Source organism: Phycodurus eques, chromosome 11 (genome assembly GCF_024500275.1).
Source record: "Phycodurus eques isolate BA_2022a chromosome 11, UOR_Pequ_1.1, whole genome shotgun sequence".
Taxonomy (NCBI): Eukaryota; Metazoa; Chordata; class Actinopteri; order Syngnathiformes; family Syngnathidae; genus Phycodurus; species Phycodurus eques.
Window position 1 is genome coordinate 5,203,217 of NC_084535.1, and position 27,151 is coordinate 5,230,367.

General features: G+C 39.9%; 1 protein-coding gene across 3 annotated transcripts in view; it reads right to left on the reverse strand.

Annotated features, from left to right (window-relative positions):
• mark1 (MAP/microtubule affinity-regulating kinase 1) overlaps positions 1-27,151 on the reverse strand; it is a 41,724-nt gene that overhangs the window by 12,469 nt on the left and 2,104 nt on the right. For all 3 annotated transcript variants that reach the window (XM_061689718.1, XM_061689717.1, XM_061689719.1), the window contains exons 2-6: positions 20,751-20,951; positions 15,080-15,133; positions 2,575-2,623; positions 1,258-1,323; positions 1,007-1,077 (exon numbers count right to left, since the gene is read on the reverse strand). In XM_061689718.1, coding sequence (XP_061545702.1) covers positions 1,007-1,077; positions 1,258-1,323; positions 2,575-2,623; positions 15,080-15,133; positions 20,751-20,951 — 441 coding nt within the window. The remainder of the gene's footprint in view (positions 1-1,006; positions 1,078-1,257; positions 1,324-2,574; positions 2,624-15,079; positions 15,134-20,750; positions 20,952-27,151) is intronic.

Here is a 27,151-nt window from a genome sequence, read left to right on the forward strand (position 1 = left end):
CTATTTAACTTTTAAGGACATTAAAAGAAATGCATTTAATTAGTAAGTGCTGCTTGTTTCTCAACATTTGTTTAAGTAGAATTTTAATTGATCTTTTATGGTCAATACATTTTAATTGAATCATGATTTAACTACTTTTTCTTTTTTCTTTTTCTCCTTCCAGAGTTAATGTTCAAATTGTGCATGATGTCACATTGGCTTAGTATAAAAAAGATAAATTCTTTTAAAGAATTAAATCTCTGTTTAAACCTTTTTTTAATCCAGTACAGTACATTTTGTACTTTTCAAGTACAGTACATTTTTTAAGTACAGTTCTGTTGTATTAACTGTCACTTTAAATTACAGTAAAATAAAGTAGCGTTTCACCTTTAAGACCTGCTTGTTTAAGTATAATTTTCATTTAACATTTGTGGTCAGTCCATTTTAATAGCATTATCTTTTTAACAACTTTTTTCTGGAGTTACCCCAATCTGATCCCGTGATCAAAAATCAGGGGCGAATCATGTAATGTTCAGCTGATCGATTTTAAAAAAAATTCCCTGAATTTTTAAAGGTCACAAACCCGTAAAACAATCCTAACATATCCTGGTAGTTGGACAGCTATGCATTTTTTGAGAGGGTACTTTGTGTAAAAAGTTTAAAAAACCAAAACAAAAACAAAAACACTTCCCTAACGTATGCTTTGAGCGTGCGCGTGCACCTGTTACGCACGCTGTAACCTACAAACACCGCATGAGTCATCTTCTTTTAAATAGGGATATTGTGGATGTGAAAGTAGTGGATTATTAGTCAAATGGGCTTGACTACTGTGAATAAAAGGCACATTCATTCACTGCGTTTTGCTGTCTAATGAGCACCTATGGTGGGCCCATTGGATCAATGCTGATGGCGCACCACTGGGTGTCAGCACAAGCAGCTGCAGAGTGCGAGCAAAGGCACGCTCCAGCTTTCCTCTGCAGTCAGTGACACAGCGTGATCTTGGCGCATGATGCCGTCGGTGACTCACCTGCCTGAACTTGGCCCTGGCCTCCTTCTCCTTCATCCTACCATGGGCCACCAGGTAGTCAAACACCTCACCTGTAAACACACAGAGGAACATTAGATCGTATTCAAGGCGTGTGGACTTGAGAGCATGTTGGACAGAAACTCATAAATAGGAGTCGGGGCGTGGCTCAGGGGAGAAACTGCAGTCATAGCCTGGTTTGAGTATTGCGAAGGCTCATTCACAAAGTCAAAAAGTCAGTGTCGACAACTCACCGCCACTGGCGTACTCCATCACCAAATACAGCGTCTTCTCCGTTTCAATCACCTCAAATAATTTTACTACAGAGGGCAAAAAAACAGACAAACAGGAGCTTTTCTTTTTTTTTTTTTTAAATAAACAGCACAACCCATCAGAGAACAAATATAGTTCCCCATTTACTTTTGCATTTGAAGCTCTGTCCTGCCTGTCAAATGCATGCTACGCATCAAGAAGGCGTGTAACCCCACTCAAGGTTACATACGGGCTCTTAAGTTAAGAGCGTCAGCTTGAAAATTTGATGGGATCTTACCAGGTTTATGTTTTGCTATGATAGCAAATTTTAAGAAATTTTAATAAACAAAAAAAAACCTAATTATTATTACTAGTAGTAGTATATATATATTTTATTCAAAATTTACGAATGATAAATCTTTGTAATGTAGTTTAGTTTTTTTTATTATAACATATTTAAAAGTAATTATTTGTATTTCCTAAAAGAATTCCGATACAGCAAAATGATAATTGAATAAAATATGTTTACATAAAGATACTGTGATAAAAATAATTTATATTGCATTTTAGCATTGTTAATTACTAAAGTTATATATCATTCATAATTTATAATGTAGTTATATATTTAATAAAATAACACGGAATTTTGCTTTTCATTTAAATAATAAAATAAAAATGACAATTGTAAAATTATATATATATATATATATATATCACATATATATATAAATATATACATATATCATATATACATACACACACACAAATATAGTATAAAAATAATTTATAATTTTTTTTTTTCAAATGTAATATAAACTAATACTATATAACAAAGAATTATTACATCGCACATTTATAAAAGCTTTAAGATTTATATAATTTCATACTATATTTTACTTAAAATATTATTGAAAAAACAAAATTCACAATGTAGTTTATATATTTTTTACTATTCTAAATGTGTTTTAAATGTGTTTGTATATGCAGACATAATTCATAATGTTATTCATAATTGTGTTATGTATTTAATAAAATAAGTATTTGACAAAACAATTGTATTTACAAATTTTATAACATGGAAATATAATATTATTATTGTATATTTTATATTGATATTTTTAAGGACTTTTAAAACTAAATATTTTTTGTATTTCTATTTTATAGTAATAACATACAGGTTTCTATGATATACTGTACCCTAATTTATTATATTTCATTGGACTGATGATGCATTAAAGTTACCAATTATGGTTCCTTGCCTGCCATAGAAAAGTAAAAGTACAGTACTTTTCATATCATTATCGAGTGTTTGAACTTACCAATATTTGGATGATTCAGTAACTTCATTATTCGCACTTCTCTGAAGAGCTGGTGAAACACAGAGATACATTTGTCTTTTGGTAAATTGCTGATAAGGCATGTTTGGGAAAATGTCATTCCGCGCACCACTCCAGCACACAAAGTTGCAAAGTGGATTAGACGAGAGGACTGGAGCATCATGGGACTTGGGTGCTATGTAAGGCAACATGACTGATGCGCTGGCAATAAATCCTCCTCTCAAGGATGATGAGCAGCAAAAAAAAAAAAAAAAAAAAAAAGAAACAAAAACTGCACTCACACAATGCGGTATCAGTACACAAGCTTCCAGCCAGTCCAATCCAATCCAATCCAATCCAATAAAATCATGCACAATCATCTTTGTTCTCCCAGCATCGTGTTTATCGACTGACTGCAGAGCTTTAAGAGCAGCTTGGCGTCACGTCAGACGATCTCCTGCAGCCACTTAGAGGTGCTGTTGAATCATTTACATTCTGTTGACGGCCCGCCTGAGCCCGACGCTCTCAAAAAGGCGCTTTGCTGCCTTTTGACGTCGACGGAGATGTCGTCGGTCCTTGTCGGCCATCTTTGCTGACCTGCTGTCTATACTAAGAGAAGAATTTCTATTTGTGACAATTTAACTACGCTCCGAGGTGTTACGTAAGCGCGTAAATGGCGCGCGCGTGTTTCTAGGTCATCAAATGTAGTTAGTGAGGCCCGAGCCCGACCCAGCTGGGACCTCTCAGGTACTTTCTCCTCCAATTCTGTCTTCCGGTTTCACTCTCTACTTCCTTTTTGGGTGCCTCTCGTCTCATTGAGAGTCCCCAAAACTAAACTAAACAAGAAGGGAAGGGAGTTTTATTCGTATTAGACCGTTTAATACTCTACAGCATGTTTTGTCTACACTGCACATCGAAGTGACCAATGAAAACACATTTTATTACGCTACGTTTTTAACATTTGGCTGTGCCGCTTCACGCCGTCACAACACCGTCAACACTGGAGCCGATCGTTACTTTGTTTAAACCAATGATTTGCAAAATGTGGTACTTAGATCAATAGTGGTACGCGGGCGCTCTCTCGTAGTACGCAAAAGAGTCACAAGTACAGTTCAGTTGTATTTAACGTTTTAGTACAAGATATTTGTATTATAAAAAGAAATGTTTTTTAAACTTTAATTTGGGAATTTATTTTAATTCAACTATTGTGTCAAATATATTTTAATTGAATCATTTAAGTACAGTTTATTTTATTTTGTTATATTTAAGCAGAGTGTTAATGTTCAAACTGGGCATAATGTTACAGTGAATTAAAATATTAAATATGCCTTTTTTTTTCACGCTAAAAGTGAATGTTGGCCATTGTGGTGGTACTTGGAAAGCCACGTATTATTATTATTATTATTTTTTGGTAGTACTTGATGTGAAAAGTTTGAGAAGCACCGGTTTAAACAAGTGCCAACAAATTTTCGACAGTGAACGTAATATGAGCTGATGATGACGACTAATGGAAGCTAGGTCAAAGACAGATAACGTAAATTCAGCATTACACTTTTAATTATTTGGATGTAAAATGAAACAAAGTAAATAAATTACAGTGATGACTGTGAAAAAAGACAAATTTACCAGAAATGTAAATTATGTGTAAGGTATTACTGTTACAGCATATTGTGATTTTATATTGCTAAGTTATTATGTGTGATTGCTACCCCATTGACATAGATATTGGATGTCCAACACACATTCATGACCACATGCCAGACCATACGACGTCTTTTCCTTAATTTTCTTTTTAGCATTTCTCCTTTTTAGCATGAAAAGTCATAAATCACTCCAAACGAAAAGTGATCCTTGGATCAATTTTCTATTTCAATACTTTTAAAGCCAAACTAAATGGTTGTGTGGTTTCTGTGACCTTATTTTGTCACGGCCATGCTTTCTATTTCTCATAATTGTTTGCTCCGTTATTGAAAATTCCTTGTAAACAAAATACTGCAGCAAAATTTAACATTGCTGGATTGAAAGGTCTGTAGTAAGCTTGTTAAAGATCTACAATTACTCAATAAGCAGAGAATGGCCTGAAGTAGAAGACAATAAACAAACAGGCCACGGCCTCAGTTCATGTGACTTCGCCATCAAGACGAACATTCTTCATCCTTATGAATGAGGGCTGGACTAAAGACTCGCTATCTCATCTTGATGCCTGCCTCTTCCTGCCTCCCTCGTTCTTTCGCTCCCTCTCGTGTGCGTCACTGCCCCGAAGCCCCTCACATGGGAAGGACGCGTGCAGCCGCTTGGAAGCAAAGATGACCACCAATCTGAGGAGAGCTGTGGAAAACGGCAGACTGGGTGGCGGTCAATAGGCGCTCAATAGGGATGTTGTCACCGCCAAGACTGACGGCACGTAATGAGAGCTTTGATGAGGCCCTCGGTATCAATGACAATAATATCCACAGGCGCAAGGCGGACTCATATAGCGCCACCTTGAGTTTGTTCTGCAATGCATTTCTTTTAATTAATTAGTTCGAAGAGAAATCGCAAGAAACTGATCGAAAAGCATGGCAAAAACAAAATGCAATGACAACACGTACATTGTAAAACATGCCTGAGTTTCACTCGTCTGTGCCAGTGACCTACTTCCAGCCACCCAGGGGCACCCAGACTCCTAAACTAGCCTTAATTACTGCAGAGTCCCTACACGCAGAAAAACACACATCAGACCGGGAACACTTACACAGACTGGCTGCACTATTTAAGTCACAGATGCTCCTCCAACAAGGACATTATTGTTAGGAAGTCTCCATTGCTCTCATGAGCAGTATGTGTGTGTGCGCATAGGTCAGGCATGAATAGTGTTTCAAAAATAATCATGTCCTGCCCTTGAGTATGCTTATCATTTCAGTGGTGTAGACCTTCACTGCATCAAACTAGGAACTATTGATACTAGCTACCGTAATTGCTCGTCTATAATACGATCTCGAGTATAATGCGCAGCCCTAAAATTGCCCCCAAAAATCAAGAAAATCCTTCTCCCTATGCGCTCCCATGAATTTCTATCCATCAATATATGTATATGCAATAAATGTTAGTGGTGTTCCTCTCCTAATGTGTTTTCCTAACCAATTCTGATCAGTAATATTATTAATACTAAGGTTGACTTGTTTTCAAGTAAGGTATTCAATATTGTTGCACATCCTATATTGTTTAATTTTGGTACTGCGGCTTTACGGAAGCATTTTTCATCTACCGCGTGGCCAATAGCAAGTCAGCCGACTTGCACAGCAAGCGCATAGTATATGATATTACACATATTACACAGTATATATATATGATATTACACAATGTAACAAGTTCATGTGGTGGTGTGAAAAAGACGGCAGGCCGAAAACAACATCCGAGTAAAAAATGCTTGTCATTTATTCAAGCTGCAACTTATTAAGGCCGGTCTATTTGTTCATACATAAACCCAAGTGATTTATAAATGGAGAATAAATTGCCATTCATTTCATGTACCGTACTTTCACGACCATAGGGCGCACCATATTAAAAGGCGCAGTCTCAGTTACGGGGTCTATTTCTGTATTTAACACATACATAAGGCTCACCGTATTATTGGGCGCAGGCATGGTAAAACATACGCTAGATTAAAAAATACGGTACCATGCATGCACGCTAAAACAGTATTTTTTAAAAGGCAGCGGGAGCAAAACTGAGTTCGGTTGTACTTTATTGAAGTATTTAACAATGTACTCATGTTATTTTTTGATTAATCCTCATCCACAAATTCATCAAAGTCCTTATGTTCTGTATCCGAAATGAATAGCTGGGCAAGTTCTCAATCAAACACGCCAGGTTCGAGTCAGTCTTGTTGCCGTGCGAAAGCTCGAACAACAGTGCAAGCAGACACGTTAGCCCAGCATCCAGAATCCATTCGCAAATGGTAGCGTAACTCGGCCCGGCGCTGCCTCCTCGTCTTAGTAACACTGTGTTCGCCATCGGTCATCCATCGCTTCCACGCCGCTCGCAACTTCACTTTGAACGCCATGTTTACACCGATGTCTAGCGGATCGTCAAGCCTCCCGGAATGATGGCAAGTTATTCTTTGCTCATTAATCCATTGCTCGAGTTGGTCTTCCAACTCGGGCCACCTCGCCTTGTTTCCGCGTTTTGTTTTTCTTTCTTTCCCCGCGAAAACTCAGCTTCGTCTTCTTGACTTGGCGAAGCTTGTTTTCCTGCTTCCTCCACTTGCGAACCATGGATTCGTTGATCGTGAATTCTCTCGCCGATGCTCGGGGGTCCTTAACCAAATCGATGTTGTTTTGCACAATGTACACCCCGGAAATGCTCCCAGTCAGTAAAGCGGTACATTAAAAAAAAAAACAAAAAAAAAAAACGCTGCTATATCCCTTTTTGGGGCGTGGCTTTGGCGTCCTTCCCTTGTCCTCAGCCACGTCCGCTTATTCTCTGCGTAAGCAGCGTGTCGGCAGGAAAAGCTTAATTTATTTTTTTTATTCCCCCCCCCCCCCCCCCCTCGAGAAGAGCGCTCATCACACAACAACATTTATAGATGCTGGAACTCTGTGCGCACATAAGGCGCGCCGCATTATAAGGCGCCCTGTCCATTTTGGAGAAAATTTAAGACTTTTAAGTGTGCCTTATGGTCGTGAAAATACGGTAATCTCAAGGAAGTATGTAGATTTGTGACCTAATTGAGATGAGATCATTAATTATTTTTCCTAACGTTAAATGTGCCTTGGCTAAAAAAAACAACAACAAAAAAAAACCCAGAATCCCAAGCGGCAGTAAAAACTCATCCATGAACACGTAAAGTCATAAATAAATGCACGACTAAGCAGCCACAACATTCGACGTGTCCGCCCAATCGCTTTCCACTCATCTGACACAGACCAAAGCCACCGTCGCGCCTCAGGCTGGACGGGATCTCATTGGCTAACGCAGCGTGGCAGGCACGAGATGGATGTAAACAGCCATTATTGGAGCGCGGCCCGACGGCGGGCTATCTTACAAAGGGTAGACAATATACAAAAACTTTTCTCTGAATGAGTGTCATCAACTTCAGTTATAGGCCATCAAAAGGAGGGCTAATGGCCTTTAACAATTCCAAAGCTGTATCAGTCTTGGATTTGGATTCCAATAGTCTGAAAAAGCATTTCAGCATTGAAAATAAGCAGTTCTTATTTACAGATTAGTGCGAGAGAGTCAGACAGAGCAGAGCGGGATGATGGGACGGTGGGCAAAGAGGGGATTAACAGAGAGGCCTATTTTAAGGATAGAATGCCTAAAAAACATGACAGCATCCACATCCTCGACCACAGATGTCATATGATGCGTTTCCTCCGGCGGATCTCAGGAGGTGTTTTGGAAGCTCGGGCCGACCTCATTTCCTGTGTGGAGTCAAAGCGCCACAGAGTCACGCTGGGCCAGAGGATGCCATCGGGTCATACGACCGGTTATTTTTCCTGAGCTTATGACTCTCTATGACTAATTCTAAATAGCGAAAAACAGACAGACAAGGGTTTTGGGAATAAATCTGTCACACTTTGCGATATTTTTGCACAAATCTTTCATTTTGGGGATGAGAAGCTGAAACAAATTTCTACCCTCCAGTCCCCAGGCAGGTAAACAAAAAGATACATACAAAAGCACCTTTTGTGCAACAGTGGGAACAGAATCGGAAGAATACAAATAGTGTCTTTTCCAAACAAAGATTGTCCTTTTCTTTTTATAACAGCCATGTGCCAAGAAAACAAAAGACAAACTGGATGTCCTTCATTGTTGTCCTTTGTTTACTGTGTCATATTCCTCATCTTAGTAGAGGTCATTGGCTGGCTGCACCGTGTCGCAGTGTTGTCATCAAACAGCGACAGAAAAAAAAGGTTTACCATTCCAAACTATGATTGTGAGATGAACTGCTTGGTAGACACGTGGATTAAGTTTATGAAGAACAGCGAGCCTTCTGAATTAAGCAAAAAAATCTGCTTCTGTACATGCAGCGGTATAGGATGCGACTCCAGTGCCAGATGGCGAGCCCATCACGGATCGTTTGAGGCCACAAAGAGAGAACGAAATCAGATTGACAGACTAACATAAAGGCGCCAGGGCGGAAATCTGGAAACTAAATCACTCAGGCAGGAGCCCCCAAAAATTACTGTATTAGAAATGACAACCAGAAAGAGTGGTTCCTTCATGATCTTATGCTCCAGTCCCTGTGATTTTTACTATGATCCTCCTAAAAGACCCATAGTGAGGGAAATAAAATTGATTGTTTGCATCATACGATTCTTTTCCGGGATTGAACAAGGCACATCAGCTCAAAAGGTGAACAAGACAAGCAAACAACTTCATCTGACTTTCCGCGGCATCTGAAGGATGCTGCAGCCTTCGTCCGTCATGGAAGTAAAGACGCCTGAGTCACTCATCGATAGCGATGACTGCATGTTGGTCGTATCCGCTTTTAGAAACAGCCCGCTCAGTAACGCAGGAAGCCATATTTAACACGACACGTGCACTTGTGATCAGTCTTGACAACCATGGCAACCAGAGCCGTGCTAATGGGACTGTCGTCGTCTGCCACAGACATTTTGTATGAGAGATCCAGTTTGTCTTTTGTTTTCTTGGCACAAATGTTTTTATTTCTCTAATTTGCATCAATGCAAATACAGTGTTCCCCTGCTTTAATGCAATTCACCATTCGCGCCTGCGCTATTAGCATGATTTTTCCACGACTGTTTGTTTAAGATATTTTACAGTACAGTGGAAACTCAATTTACCAGGCCCCGATTTAATGGATATCGGAAGTAACAGACTGTCCGGACGGAACATGTGTTCAAAAATATTTTCCGGTTGTCACTTGAACTGGGGTTGACAAAGTATGTTAGTTCCAGAACTGGCCGCTGTTCTTTACTGGCGCTGTGGTGCAACAGAGGCAGAGAGTGGGAGACACGTATTTCCGGGTCACACATATACAATCTGACTAGATCTAACCAACAGACGTGCCTCCCGTGCCTATGTGGTGGCCAAGTTGAATGTGGCAACATTCAAGCATACAAGTTTGAAATGATCCCAAACCTTGGACATCTTTTACACGCGCTTTCCTCCTTGCTTGCACTTATTGCTACATTAATCTGGAGTAACACACAGCTTGGGAAAAATAATCACCACAAAATCTCAAAAAATAGCACAAAATCCATGATATAAAATGTAAAAATCTGTGATACATTAAAATTAAAAAAAGGAAACCACAATATGGAAAGGGATGATATAATTCAGTACCACATTTTGCCGTTTAATATTCATTGTTCCCAGAGAATAATTGCCTGCGAGTATTGCTGTATGCTCTGTTTGTATGTGTTGCTGCTCCGTGTGTGCTAATGATAATTACCGGAACATATATGCTAATTTCTTTTAGCCTATCTATAGTGTTTCACATTATATGTTAGCAATGAGCTAGGTGACTTTCGTTAGACAAAATTATATGGTGCGGTCAAACATTTTGGTGTGGTCAAACATTTTGGTGTTTAAATATACAATGATTAATTCCATCTTTTGTTTTATGTGATTGTTTTTTTAGAGTAAACGTCATCTGGGAGTGACAAAGGAATCAAACAGCTTTAAACAAACACAACAACATATTTGATCTTTATGGGTAAAACCCAGCATGAGTAGGGACATGTCTCTTGAATATTTATTCATTACTAAAATGTGCTTGTGTGCAAAAAATAGAAGCAGCTCAGAGAGCCTCAAGGAACGCCGTCAAAGAATGACTAGACATCTCAACCCGAAATGTCCTCGTGACGTGCCCCGTAAAAGCCCTATGGACTCTAATTAGCGTCCCCAAGTTGGCACGTGAAACCCGGCAACACTTGACGACCCACAAACAAAGCTGATGTTTTCGTGCCCGCCTCACGTCAGTTGGCCAAGAGGGGGAAAAAGTTGCCGGTGGGAGTTACCCTTTAATGTACCCCGAGTAGCGTTGTTCCCAAGAATGGCATAGGACAGGCTGAGTCAATGAGGTCATGGATTCTGCCCAGGAGACGACTGCTGCATGATAAGACAAATACTATCCCATCTGCATTGCAGATGGGCCTTCTGTATATAGTTACAGTCATCCATAGGAGGGGAAGTAGAAGACATTGAAATATGCAACAAGACACACCACAAACTTAGGTACAACTGCATGATTTACTGATATATCAAATAGTATGCCTTGGTTTTAATTGGCACAGCTAGATATATTAATTTAGTAATGTTTATTTAATTATTGGTGCAGTTTAGAATGGTATTGCATCATACTCAGAGGTGTAAAATTTCAGTAAAACGCAGTCCAAAAGTCAAATCTTTTCATTAGCATTACACAGTGGAACCTCGATAAAACGGAACCTGATATAACGGATATTGGATAAAACAGGCTGTTGGGACTGAAAAAGGTGTCCAAAATTGTTTCTATTTGTCACTTAAAATGCCATTCACAAAGTACGTTAGTTCCAGAATCAACCGCTGTCGTTTACTGGCGCAATGAACGCGAGAATGGGACTGACGTATTTCCAGGTCACAGATATACAATATTACTAGATCTAACTCAAAAAGATGAGTCTCCTGTGCCTACATAGCGACCATGTTGAATGTGGGGCATTGAGGTGTTGGCCATGTGACGATGGTTCTATCTATTGTCCATTGTACATAGAGCAGAGAGAGAGAGAGCGGCATGGCTGCGGCATTAACTCTGAGGAGTACAAAACAAGTATTTGGAGTCTGGAACATGCTTTTTTTTTTTTTTTGTTTTTTTTAGTCCAGTAACAGTTTTTTCCATCAAGTCGTTCGGCATTGGCAACACATTTTGGAACTAGGAATCACACTAATTTCTAAAAGCGTCTCGCCGATGATGAATACTGTATGTCAACAATGTCAACATGACCAAGCACACCAACGTGGTAAGTTTGGATTGGATCAAATGTGAAACTTTCAAACATTTGCAAGCTTTTTATATATTTATTTACAGTTTCGATGAACTACTGGTAGTTTAAACGCCCATACTTACTGTTTTTCATTTGATTGTTTTATAATTCTGACCTACAACTAGGCATGGGCCAGTATCAGATTCTGATGGTATGATAACGTTGACCAAAAGTATTGCGGTTTCACGGTATTGCAATTACAGCTTAAAAAAATAAAATAAATAATAAATGAATAAATAAATAAATTTGGTTAAATACCTTATTTCCATTGAACGCAGTCCATTCATCCATCCATCCATTTTCTTCCGCTTATCCGAGGTCTATTTTATTTTTGAATATTTGGAACATTAGTAAAGAAATTTTCTAATACTACTCGTAATTTTTGTGATTTTGAAGCCTTGACTATTTGAAACCTTGACTCTTTAAAACCACGGCATAGCTTGTAACTGGTAACCGGCCCATGCTTATCTAGAAGTGATTTTTTATTAACAACAAAAATATTACTGCTGCGATAGCGCAGGTTAGTGATTACGACTGTACAAACAGAACTATTGTCGTAAACCGATGACCCCTGTATCAAGTTTTATGATGATTGCCTTTGATTCAAACTTAGTGGAGGACCGATGCGTAAGTGTTGTCATTATTTCTTACTGGGAATATTAAATTGGAATCCGAAAAGCCTCCTGACAAGAACGGCACTTGACATTATACAAAGTCCCATCAATATGACAAGCACAAATCAACAAATAAGTCATAAACGGATGCATACAAAATAACAAAGCAATCATTTATTATCCATAAAAATCCAAAGGATGTCTACTTGTGCTGACCCTCTCAGAGCAACCAAGGCAGACATCTGAAAGGCACCCTGAATAATTCATGGCACAGAGCGGATTGGTCGCCGCACTCACATGATATGACGCCGCTGTTGCGCCTCATCACCTGGCAGCGGACGACCAGACCCCATCATGAGAATCGTCCAGCCGCTACACCGACATAGATTTTCATTAACGTGATGTGTGCGCACAGATTACAAACCACATAATAGGCTGTTAAACAAAAGAGCCGGCAAAATGAAATTAATCCCGGTCAGATGACATGAGCGTCTCTCTTGCACTGATTAGATGAATAATTGCAGTCAAATCCCATTACGATCAAAGTAAATTACAGATGTGCTTGTGGATGGAGAACAACATTGGTGGGGGGGACATAATCCACACAGCACTTCCTCGACAGTGATACTTCTGTTACAGGGTGGAGGCATTCTGCGTCATCACATATCATGTGTTTATTACTTTTAACTTGCCGACAATTCAACGAGTAACAGAATTGATTATTCGTGCAGCCAAAAGGCCTTTTTACATCATTACATTCCTGCAAGGCGGCCAATGCAAAATGTGTTGACAATGCATGACCGGGCTACTTTCGTGCAACATGCAACATAGGAGAGTCACGAAACACTACAATAAACGACTACAAAATTGATCAGTGCAGTAGTACCTTGACCTTACGTGTTTAATTTTTGTGAGCAAACAGAGTTTCGACTGCTAGATAGTGCCAGCGTACATCACAACAAGCAGCAGTTTGGCAGAAAGTGAACAATTCTTCAAAAAGTGCTAGCTTCAAACTGTTTATTGCCACTCCCAAATAAGGTTTACTATAGAACTAAACATAAAATATAGAGAATTAAATGTGTATTTAAACAAACCACATAACTTTGTCCACTAACTTCATGCTAAAAGAAAATGATGGATAACTAGTTTTGAAATCAGAAAGTTACTAGTTACTAAAGCTAGTTTAGTTACTGTAAAAAGGGTCTTGGTAACAAAAAAAATGCTTGCAATATTTTAACAATTATTTATTACATATGACAATTAGAAATATTTGCACAGATTTTTGCAAGTCTTGTATGTTGATGCACTTGATTTGCTTTCACGGGCCACATAAAATGATGTGGCCTGACAGATCTGGCCCCAAGGCCTTGAGTTTGACACCTGTGTCAGAAGTCCAGGCACCGCTGCATTGTTTCAAAACATAATAAAAGGGAATGTAAAGAAATAAACTGGTTTTATAAAGTGCAATTACTGAATGTACTGTTGTATTGTGTGTGCCTTTAAGGGGTGGGGCCTAGTCAGTGACGTCAGCAGCTACAGTCAGTCGGGTTGGCTGGTTACTTCAATGTGAGTGTTTGCTCCTTTGCGAGTGTTTTCATTTTGTATTTGTGTATTTGGCTGTTTGTTCTGCACAAAAAACAGCTTTGTGCCCAAATGTGAGGGCATCACAGTACTTTAATTGCAGCATATAATAATAATAATAATAATAATAATATAACAATTTGACATGTGTTTAAAGCATGTGGGGAGGGTAAAACTATAAAAAGAACTTATATGGTCTGTCTATATTGCAGATTTTCACCAATGGGTCTGGAACGTATGCCCTGCGGTATATGGCGGGTTTACTGTATGACAATTGCTCAAAAGTAAAATCACACGTTATGACTTTAGAGGGAGACTGACGGGGGGGAAAATAATAATAATAAAATAAAAAAATACAAAATCAGAGTTCCGTTAACGCTACATTAATATCACAGCCCCATATTAACTTCCGTTTTTACAGGGTGCGATTGTTGTAATGGCCCTTTAATTTGCACCTACGACAGCCGCGTGGCAATTTGTTCATCATGTACAACATGCGAGAATCAAGAGAGCTGAGCTGTGATAATGTAATGTGCAGAGGAATAAAGCGCCTCTGCCAGTCAAGCTGCAGTATTTTTAGATGCCAAACTCAAACCAGGTGGCTCACATACACATTAGCAGCAGCATTAGTAGCAGTGTTCTTCTTGCCTATAAGGACTGACTTTTAATCAGTGTGCGTCTTCGTGCATGTGCCTGTATGTCAAATCATGAGAAAGGGCCAGATTTAGACGCAGTAATCATGAAACAGTGCCTTTTGTTGTGATTGTTAATGACTGTTCGACAAAAGGTAAGTGACACAAAGAGGCAGCCGGTTGTATTTTTAGCCGTGGTCAAACTGCAAAATAAACTGTGAGTCAAGAGAGGTGGGTGGGACTTAAGGGGAAAAGAGGTGGAGGTGAAGATATCAAACACACCCCTGATGTCATACTGTATGTGATTACGTTCTACAGCAAAATCCTTTGCAGCCTTTAAAGCGAAACAGGAAAACCGGAAAAAGTAGTATGACTATTGTATCAATGTTACCTTATCTTACCTGAGATGTGGTTATAATTTTGTTTTGTCAATTACCTCTTACCTCTAAAATACTGCAAATATTGGCACTTATTCCATAATTCTGAAATTAAAAATGCTGTCTGCAGAAAAAAAAAAACAGACTCAGTAGTAATTTTAGGCTTGTTTTCTGATTACTCAGCTACATCTAGGCCCGCCCACATTTAGGTCAAAAAGGAGTTCAGAACATTCCCACAGCCCTTTGTTATAGCCTTAAGTTAAAAATATTGAAAATGAATCATTTGATTAATTGGTCAAATAGATGACATCAAAGCAAGCAGGACTCACCTTTTGTAGACTGGTGGGATTCAGCTGGGTTTTATCTATAATCTTCACTGCCACCTTCGGAGACAAAATGGGGGATGGGGGTGAGGAAGGAGACAGTGAGACTGAAGCTCCGCGAAGTGTCAAAACTAATTCCCAGTCTCGTGGAGTTTTGTTTTGTTTTAAGCAAACCTTCCTCATTACTTTCCCACGTGTGGTAGCTTTGCCGCAACACGTTTGCGACTGAATCGCACCTTCAAAAAGCTTTTGACTGGCATAAAAGGGAAATATTTGCTCACGAGAGTTATTTTCCCTGTGGCGAACTGTATGCAAATGAAGTGGCACCAGCAAACACAGACAGATTAGCATAAAAGACAGTAGTGAAAAAAGTTGTACAGGACTCTGCATGTCAGTCTTGGCCCGGCGGGTTGCACGGGTCAGCAGCGTGAGGCGTGCAGCTCAATGATGAGCCCAAAGTGCAAAAGGGAAAACAGATCGGCTTCACTGCACTTTTGTGAGCGTTCAGCAGCTTCTACAGTCCTTACTAAGCCTTCCTACTCACCACCGTTTATAATATGCTACAACTTCAATCAATACCAAAAAATGCAGTCACAATTGCAATGTCTCAATCAATGTCTCCCACTGGACATATTCTGCACTTCAGTGTATTCCAGTTGAACTTTTCTGATTAGTGTGGGAAGTCCATTTGTAAAAGATTTTATGAATTTAACAAAAATCAAGATGGAGCGATTGTGGGCTGTTTTGAACACAAAAATTACAAACAGTGTCAATAAAATGTGTTCTGCACATACACACAAACCTATAAATCCAAAATTGCTGTATGCTCTGTTTGTGTTGATGCTCAGTGTGTGTCAAAGTAGCAGTTGTTTGAAGATTTACAGTATAATTTCCAGAAGATCTATGACAGAGGTCACCAACGTAATGTGGTCCTGTTCTAAAAATAGCTCACGAGAGAGCTGCACCTTCTTGAATTGCTATTCTTCCCCCACCCACCCCCCAAAATCACAAAACTGCATTGGTGTCAATTTGAAAGTGGCAATATTAAAAGATTTACTGCCCAAAAATTGGAGCAATTTTGTTATTTCAGAAGTGTGTATCAAACTGGTAGCCCTTCGCATTACAGAAAGAATATTACTGCGTGAGGCCACTATATCGCTACAAACAAAATAGCAAAGCGCTGATTCACAGAGTGCAGGTTATTCATGTGGAGCAGTGTTTCTTTAAGACCTACAAGTCGTTGGCCAGGACACTTAATTCCATCCCAGCATGGATACTACACCTGTTAAACATGACGTGGTAACAGTCACTACTCTCTTTGCCTGCATCACAGGTGATAATTACATTTCTTACAATACATGCTGAGCCAGTATTTCCATTTGTGTGTTCTCAAAGTGTGAATTATTTAGCCCGTCATTTCGGTGAGTCACCGCATATGCATGTCCTTGAAAGCATTAATTATGCATTCAAAAGAAGAAAGATAAACAAAAGTCAGTAGGCTATGGACAGAGTATTTCAGTGCCAAAGTACCGCTACCATCATGATTTCAGCTGCTAGCACTAGCCACAGGTTGCCTGGCTCGCGCTTTTGGCCACAGTTTGACCATGAAACAGTTGCATTTAATTTCCATGATTTCCCATGGGTCAAAATGTTCTGAAGTCGGACTCTGAATAAATCAAAACAGATTGCATTCCACCTGAGTGATTCCACTGTAGCAGTGATTTCTATGAACCAACAATTGGTGGATATTGAGTTGCTAAATCATTATAATGAAATATTAAAATGATGTTCAAATGCCTAGTTCCATCACCAGTTATCATGGTATATAGTACAATACAGTACATGTGGCAGGGGTTTCCAGTTGCTCATGTGCCGCCTTCTCAAACGGGTTAACTTCAGAAAGACAATAAATGTACAGTAAAAGTAGTATCAAGTATCAAGTACAAGTACTTATTCTGCATTTCCGTTTTGAGTGTGGTCGAATTTCTTCTCATTCAATTATTTTTATACCCACAACATACTGTAGAAACTCTGCTCTTACGTTTGCTTCTTCACAGTGCGTGTCTATATTTAGATCTTCCCGGCACTTGTTCTCTGTCAAGCCGAGAGCCTCTTGAGTAAAATTCCTGTTTGCTTTCGACATGCGAACCCGTGACAATAATTTCAGGAGAAAACCTGAATAGCAAGGCAAACTGACACACTGGATTGAATGGTTTGATTCATTGAACATTTACTCAGATCAGCTCAACCTTCTACATTGAAATGAAGTGAAAGTCCATTATTCCGTTGAAACCCCCCAAAACAGCGAAAACAAATTGTTACGGTATAGGTTTATAAGAAATAAAATATATAGTATAAAAACATAATAAAAGAGAATGTAAAGAAATAAACTGCTTGTATAATGTATATTTGCTGTATGTACTGCAATATTTCTCTGTGGGGTGTGTGCCTTTCAAGGACGTGGCCAAGTGAGTGACATCAATAGCCAAAGATGGGTTGACTGGTTGTTTCAGTGTGAGCGTCTACACGTGAGTTGTGGCCTACAGCAGCTTCTTGTGAGTCTTCTCATTTAGCATTTGACTGTTTTTCCCGTCGATTAGCAGCTGAAAGTGCATCGGCGACTGTGGCTCTCCTTGCCCACATGCGAGGACATTACAGTACCTTAATGGCTAAATTTTTTTAACTTTCGTGCCATAACTGAAGCTTACTTTTACTTTAGGCTCACAACGCAAAGCAAAAAAATTTTTTTTAATTAAAAATAGAAAAAAATCAACGGCTCATATTGTAACTCAAAAAACTTGAAAGTCACGGTAAATCCATGGGCAAGTGTAGACTCCTGCTTTCAAAAACATTTAACTTGAAGCCTGAGGTAAACTCTAGAGTGGGATTGACAGGTGATCAGTCAGGACTTTACCCTGCCTCTCACTGCTCACTTCCAGTTACTGTCTCTCACCCTTGTTTGCGGATTGCATCGGTTTTATTGGTCTGTGTTCTTTCCAAATGTTCTTTCCCGCACTCTGATCCGCGTCTTTGCATTCTTGATGAGCCAGCAAAGCCACTCGGGCGCACAAAGCAAGCGACCTTCTCCTCGTGACCTGGACCCCGTATCCAATACGCCTGTTTAACATTGGCCGGTGACAAGGACGCTGTTGGCGCTCCGACCGGGGGGAGGAATACATTTGTGGCGTCAATACTCCTAATATGGCCACGCGCCGGATGAAACCCGGGGGATTAGCAAGGGGTGGAAGCCGCTAAGAAAGAGCTGTTGCACAATGCAGGTTGTTGTCTGCGTAGGCTTTAACTAGAATGGCTCATTCTGGACTGCCACCAATTTAGATTGGCCCAAATAGTACAGCTTCATTGATACCTTACTTATTAATATGCCTGAGTTATGCTCTTTGTAGTTCCACTGGCCTCAGTTTTGGAGCAGTTTGATTTTTCAGTCGTCGTGGGAAACCGCTACAACCACGCCGCAATGAACGCCCAAGTCGCAACTCAACAAACTCACAAATAACAGCAATGAGGAGGTGGCTTCTGTATTTACTTAACGGCTTGTGGCTGTTGGCCATGGTAAAGAGAAACATTTTATTCAAGGAGACTCAGGGCAGAGCTGCTACAGCAAAGGGGAGAGTGCGGAGCTCAGCAGCAAGAGTAATCTAACCTTAGCATAAGTGTTTATTTCAGTAATTTCTAGACGAAACTATAACTTCTATACCTCTTGCAACAACAGTCCATGTCACACAACTGAAGGTTTGCTAAAATACATTGTTGAAAACCATTGCCTGTGCCTTTATTTTTTTTCTTTTACTTTATACTATACTAATGTACTGTAGTAAGTAGTGATCCTGTAGTTGTGTTTACATGAGTTTGTGTTAGAGTTGGACAAATTCCGACTGGACCTTGAATGTGCCTGAATGTGACTGGATGAACGTGTCAGGTTAGGAGATAGAGTGAGGGAGCCATTGCACAGCGATTTGTTTTTTATTGATTTTTTTTTTTTTAAACATTGCCACACTGGGCGTGTTGGGAAAAACAATGACGTCCACAAGTAGTCGACAATGACTCAACTATCGTCACCTGAGCGTCGACTACAAAACAACTGTCGTCGTTCAACCTCTTGTAGATATTGCGGCTTTGCATAGTCAGATAATTAGATGCCTGGCGACATCAGCGCCAATATCTGCACAACTACAACTGCTTTCATACACAAAGAGATGTGGGCAGTGAGTCTCAGGTGTTCACACGGTATTCTTTAACATTCCTCCTCTGATACTACATTGGAAATGAGCAAATTTGTGGGTCAACGCCATATCTTACACACAGGACAGTGAGGCGGGGGAAAGGGGCTTCTGAAACTGCAATGACAGCTTGGTACCTTGCAGCAGGAAAGACCCATAAGTAGCGCCTCCATGCACGGTGCACAGTGAGAAATTAGTTCTGTCCATTTATGTTCCATCTACAGCAGGGGTGTCAAACTAATTTTCGTCGTAGGCCACAATTTTGGTACAGTTTCCCTCAGTGGGCCGTTACGGCTGTGAAACAGTATAAATGTTTCATCGCCTCATCATAGTATTACATACACACAAAAAATTGATGGCTAACTAGTTTTGAAATCAGAAGTCAATGATAATTTGTTCAACTATTGTTCACGTTACGGTAAAAAGAGGTTTGGTGGTATGGTGATTTGAAATTTGGTACATATATTAGCAAGAACCATGGAAGTTGACAAAAATTATTTGCTTTCGCGAGCCACATAAAATGATGTGGTGGGTCAAATGGGGCCCCGGGCCTTCAGTTTGACACACGTGATCTCCACTCATCAGTCCCAATAGGCTAATTAGGCAAGTTCAAAGTAATTGTGTCTGTGGTCCAAAAAAGGTACAAGAAGGATTCCAAGCTATAAAAGTCAAGTACAGTCCAAAAGCACTTTCTCAAGTGTAATTTCCACCCCTAAATATGTCTTGGGGGGGAGGAAATGTCAAACTGCTGCATACTAGGAGTCCTTTTCTGTCCCTCATGCTACAATCTATGATAATGTACCCCATAGTGATAATTACTGGACTTTAACTTTTTCAAAAAAAGAAACGTAATGGACGCAAAAGTCAAGTATGAAGGGTAAAAACTAGGGCTGTGGGGGAAAAAAAATAAAATAAAACAAATCGGCTAAGTCGACCACAAAAAAATGGTCGAAGCAAAAACTTTCTGCCTCGAGGCGATAAAAAGTATTGATAAAAACATATTCGCGTCACCTGGAACCAATTGGCCACTGTCCATGTTTACCAAGCGGATATTTGTTGCAGACGGACGCGCTGTTGTGACAGTGGAAAATTAGAACCAAAAACGACAGATGAGTGTCTGTAAGTGATTTTAAGACACTATTAGATGTGTAATGTACATATAACATCAGGGGAGTTAAACTCATTTTCACCAAGGGCCATATTGGCATTATCGATGCTGTTAAAGGGCCAGTTAGAAGACCGTAAATCTAACATAAATCTAACTATACTCCTCAACATATTTTTAAATAACTGTATTTATTATGATTTTTTAACTTAAAATGGTCATCTCTAGCGCGCTAATCGCGAGCGCTACCCGTTAAACCAAGGCTGATTCTGTTGCCTCAAATTCAATTACTCGAGTACTCAACGAAATATATTGTGGAGGTGACTTCTCTTACCTCTCGTCCAGTCAGGACGTGTCGCGCCAGCTTGACCTTGGCGAAATTACCCTTCCCGATGGTCTTGAGGAGGCGGTAGTTCCCGATGTGCGGGTGCTCCTCCGCGGAGGTGAAAGAGTTGCGACATCGCGGCAGGCTGTGGCGACTCGCCGACTTTGTCGGAGGAACCGGGGGCTCCACGAAGCCGTCCACCGACGAATGCTGTAAAAAGACGGGGAGAAGTTAGCATCAGCATTAATGTCCGCATATTCTTCCAGATTAGGGATTAGCAACCAAGAGCCATGTGGACAGAAAAGAAAACACCAGGAGTCACAAAACCCTTTTAGCACCTACAATGAAGATTGGTATTTTTTCGTTCTCTTATTTGTAAAACTGTGCAAGCGAGAGAGTGACAACAGGCGCTAAGGAGTATTTTAAAAAGTGTGTTTTAATAAGTTTAAATTCATTTTAATACATTTAAATGTGTTTAAAGCATGTGGGAGGGGTAAAAGAACGTAATAATAAAAAAAGTTCATTCGATATTCAACTATTGTCTGGAACAATTCACTGTATTTCCAAATGTACTGTTGCGTTCCAGCTAATACTGTACGTCATTGTAAATCTTCAATTATGATGATTACTGCTGTGATTCTATTCGTGAGGCAAGCAAAGGTTGTGTTTGTACTGCTGTTTACACGGGAGAACACAAAGAAGCAGCCTGCATGCTAATCTCATGCGTGAGTCACGTGACCTCCTCTCCCTCTGTGACACACTGACCTTATCAGCACCGGATGAACACTAATTCATTTTCAAGGTTCTGAGAGAACACCCAAAAATTCCAGCACAGCCCCAAGAGGCCTTCTAACCATACGGCGATACGAGTCACACTGTTATGGCATGCGAAGGTGAATTAACGGCGGCCGGCTGGGAACACAACGCCGCCCGTGTCCGTCCAGGTCAGCGCTCTCGTGATCCTCCGCTCCTCCTGGAACGCCACACCCAGCCAGAGGATAATACCCCGGTGCGGCGACCCGGGCAGGCTGGCTCCCGTTTCAGGCGGGGAAATGCTACACCCTGCGGGGCGCGCATCACGTATGTCACTGGGGCACATTTGACAAAAACAATTCTCTGGAGGAGACCAATTCGGATGTTTCGCCTCAGCTGGAGAGTACTTTTGGCAGGATGAACTGGTTAAAAAAATTAAAAAAGAAAAAAAAGCATGATTGAACACTTGGCCTGCTCCCAAACTGCTCTTGAATAAACCAAAACGGGGAATCGGGACAGGTTCTTCTTGACGGGCTGGCGCGTCACATCGCCGTAAATAAACAACCCCAATTCCAATGAAGTTGGGATGTTGTGTTAAATATAAATAAAAACAGAATACAATGATTTGCAAATCATGTTCAACCTATATTTAATGGAATACACTACAAAGACAAGATATTTAATGTTCAACCTGATAAACTTGCTCAGTCATTCACAAGCAAAGATGGGGCGTGGTTCACCTCTTTGTGAAAAAGTGTGTGAGAAAATAGTCGAACAGTTTAAGGACAATGTTCCTCAATGTACAATTGCAAGGAATTTAAGGATTTCATCATCTACGGTCCATAATATCATCGAAAGGTTCAGAGAATCTGGAGAAATCACTGCATGTAAGCGGCAAAGCCGGAAACCAACATTGAATGCCTGTGACCTTCGATCCCTCAGGCGGCACTGCATCACCTTTAATGCTGAAAGGTACATACAGGTTTTGGAGAAAGATATGCTGCCATCCAAGCAACGTCTTTTTCATGAACGCCCCTGCTTATTTCAGCAAGACAATGCCAAACCACATTCTGCACGTGTTACAACATCATAGCTTCGTAGTAAAAGAGTACGGGTACTAGACTGGCCTGCCTGTAGTCCAGACCTGTCTCCCACTGAAAACGTGTGGCGCATTATGAAGCGTAAAATACGACAACAGAGACCCCGGACTGTTGAACAGCTGAAGCTGTACATCAAGCAAGAATGGGAAAGAATTCCATCTACAAAGCTTCAACAATTAGTGTCCTCAGTTCCCAAACGTTTATTGAATGTTGTTAAAAGAAAAGGTGATGTAACACGGTGGTAAACATGACCCTGTCGCAGCTTTTTTGAAACGTGTTGCAGCCATAAAATTCTAAGTGAATGATTATTTGCTAAAAACAATCTGGTTTATCGGTTTGAGCATTAAATATCTTGTCTTTGTAGTGTATTCAATTAAATATAGGTTGAACGTGATTTGCAAATCAACAAAATTCTGTTTTTATTTATGTTTAACACAACGTCCCAACTTCTTTGGAATTGGGGTTGTTCAAGCTTTGCTCCCCATGGACTCCAAACCACACAAAACGAATGAGGCAAGTCATATGGAAAGCCGTTGGAGCATTTGATCGATATCCTTGATATCCAACTTAATTTCATCTTCTAGTACATAGGTGTCAAACTCAAGGCCCGGGGACCAGATGCGGCCCGCCACATCATTTTATGTGGCCCCAGAAAGCAAATCATGTTCGTCAACTTCCGTGATTTTTGCTAAAATTTTGTGTAATGGTAGTATGTTTTGGTGATGATTAAACATTTATATGGTTTCACTGTTCTCACGGCCCTCTGAGGGAAATCATAACTACAATGCGGCCCGAGACAAAAAAAAGAGTTTGACACCCCTGTTCTAGTGAGACAATTCAGCGCACAAGTCGAACGTCTAGTAGGGCTCATGTACTAGTACGCTTTTTGTCTAACTAGTAAGACAATTAGGTGCACTACAATATAGAATGACTAAGGGTGCATTAATACAAAAACGCTGTCTTACTAGTTAAGTTGTTTTGTTCCAAAAAAAATGCCCAAATGGCTTTATGGAAAGCAGTTGTGAGCATTTACTCAAAATCCTTGATATCCACTTTCAGGTCCATGTACTAGTAGCTATGTGTTTTGTCCTCACTAGTAAGACAATTCAGCCCACTAGTAAAATGACTAGGGCGCACTAGTAGAACAACTGTGCCTTAACATTTTTTCCCAATAAATGTTCAAATAGAAAGCTATTTGAGTGTCACTAGTAGAATTTACACCGATCTGATCAGCCTGATCGGTATCGGCCGATAATTAGCATTTTATGCTGACCGGCTGATCGGCTTTAATGTCATAATTCGCTCTGCAAAAGACATTTAGTCCACGTCTCCATCGTGTACAGTATATTTGAATCCAAAAGCTAGTTTATTTTTACCCTTGTCATGTGTCTTTTGACGTAGTACTGTAAATATCTGACCACCAATAAAGTTATTTTAGAAAAAAACATGTCGGCGGTGTGGGACAGACAACACGTTTACAACATGTAATGCGTGGATCAGACTACAAGACCAAATTTGGTCTTTCATGATTGCACTATGTCAGACTGTTGCAATGAAATCTTGTATTCCGATACCACCGCATCCCGTTTTTTACAATCACTGGGCATCATCTTGTCAACTCAAACGTGACCGCATACACTCGTAATCGTGGCGACGACAACAATAATGGATCGCACCGTGTGTTTATAAGAACAAAATGGGGAACAACGTGTGTTGGTGGTCACCGGTGCTCGGCAGAGGACCCTTCATTTAAGGCTTGCTTGAGGTATGTTTACGTACTTTTAATACGATACGGCTCGCAAGCAGGCAACAAAACGTTATGTAGCCTAGCAAGCTAGTGCTAGCACTAACGGTTGTACGTAAACATGCCGGCGTTATGGCGAATCATGCTCTAAGATTTCGGTGTGTGTGAAGTAATTTAATTACACTAAAGTAATCTAATTACAGTAAGTTAGCACCCATTATTTCTGTCATGTTGTAATGTTGGTTTGACCTGACTGATTAGAATACACAATCTGACTAGAGCAGTGATTTCCAACCTTTATGGAGTCAAGGCACATATTTTACAATTGAAAAATCTCACAGCACACCAACAAACAAAAATGTCACAAAAAGTGAATACATTAATTACTGTATGTACTTCCTGCCATCTAATAGAATACCATTCATTTGTTCTGTCAGTCACTACGCCTCACTGGCATAAATAGATTAACAAAATACATGATTTATTGTAAATATATTTTTGGGAGCAATTAAGTACACAAGTATATACAGTAAATGAACAAGTCATTTAAATAGACACATTTCTCCATCTTGTGATCGGATCGGTGATCGGCATTTTAAACTCGCTGATCGGTCCTAAAAATCCTGATCGTGTAAAGCCTAGTCACTAGTAGTACTAGTAGCACACAGGTGTCATCTACAGTAGTTTTGCCTCAATACTAGTAGTATGTACAATAATTGTCGCACATAGTAAATAGTAAATACATTTTCCTACTAGTGAGGACAAACAATATACTAGTACGGCATATGGAAATGAAGCTGGCTTTATGGAAAGCCATATAAGCATGTATTCGATATCAAGGATATTTAAGCATTATTTGAGCATTTGTTAGAAAAAAAAACATTATTAGTAAGACCCAGTCGTCCTACTAGTGCGCCATGGACATTCTACTAGTGTCTTACTAGTGATGACAAACAGCGTAGTAGTAAACGAACATTAAGGTAGAAAACAACATTAAGGTAGAAAACAACTATCCAGACGGAATAAATGTTCTTTCCATAGCCTCGATGTAATGTCTTCACGGAAGTCTGACACACACACACACACACACACACTTAAGAGATTATCAAGTAAAAGCCTACCGTCTCTCTTGAGTAATAAGATGTTATGCAATGAAGTTCAGTTGCTAGTGGGCCCGCCGGGGTTACAAGCTGGAGTCCAACTCATTCGAGGCCGGATGGCTGCAACTGGGAGTGAGTGCCTCTTATTTATTGACTTTCCTCAATAGCAGACGCATATACAGTGGATATAAGAAGTCTACACGCCCCTACACAAATGTCAGGTTTCTTTTTTTTTTTTTTTTTTTTTTTTGTGATATTAAAAATCAAGAATCAAGGCTCAAGACTTTTCCCACCCTAAATTTGACTTTGAACTTGTAGAACTTAATTGGAAAAAAATAAATCTTTTAGAGAGGAGGAATTCATCATAAACAACTGAGATATAATATGGTTGCACCAGCGCGCACATCCTCTTATAATTGGGCATGTGGCTGTGTTCATAATTAACCAATCACATTCAAACTGATGTCAAGTGGGACTCCTCACACACCTGCCACCAATTGAAGTGCCACTTCATTAACACCAAGTTCAGCTACTCTTGTAGCCTCTTCAAGACTTTTTTTTCCTTCTTTCGAGCAGAAGCCTGAAGGTTTTGTGCTAACACTGAATGCTCATTGGAACTGTTCCTAAGTCCCTCCACCTTGTCTCAGGCCCAGCTGAAGAAAAACAGCCCCAAAGCGTGATGCTGCCACTAGTATGCTTCACTGTCGGTATGATGTTCTTTTGGGGATGAGCAGTGTTGTTTGCGACAAACATACCTTCAAGTTCAAACTTGGCTTTATAAATAGATAATAGATAGGTGGCTTCGTCTCATTTTTTATAGCACAAAAACCTGGCATTTGAACAGGGGTGTGTCGACTTTTTAGATCAACTGCAGCTACGACGTCTGAGGCAATGTATAGCTCGAGAGCGCCACATTAGATTCAAGTCAAGTCTGAGTTGCAGCTGAAAGTGTTAACTAGAGAAAATGGCTGGCGTGACCTTTAAAGCAGTGGTACAAACACACTTAGTTCACACACCTCCACAAACGGTTGTGTTTAAACACTTTGCCCATGCTTTTAAATCAAATTCCTGGCCTTTTTACTTTCAGCAACCTAATGCTGAGTAAACTAATGTTTACAGGAATGCAATGCACACAGCAATTTCATGATGACATTGAGCCGTACACAAAGTATTGTGTGCGTGCTTCTCAATAGCATGGGGCGTAGAAATAAAATGAAACGACATACATTTATGCCGGCATGTTTAGCTTCATTACTTCACGTAAGATGCCAGCTATCCAATCGGGGATAGTAGTGAGGACGGGGCTACATTGTTAAGCATTTCAAAAGTGCTTGTCAGACCTTGACAGTAAAATTTTGAAATTCAAAAACTGTCAAACATCCCAAGCACTCAACCATTAAAATCCAAGAATTACAAGCACCTAGAATCTTTTAAATTGAAGCATTTCAAGGACAAAAAAAATTACAATTCAAGTTTTCTAAGCACCCAAAATAAACAAACTCTGAAAGTTCAACTCAACAAAAAAATTAGGCAATTTGCGTGGTTATTATGTTGTCAGCCTTCTAAATCATAACATTATCTCAATCACTGAAAAACTGAGAATACAAGCACTTTCAAGCACCACAAAACAACAATGCATTAAATTCAAGTATTTCCAAGTATGTCAAGCACTAAACGTGACAATTCGAGCATTTCAAGCACAATTGGAATCCC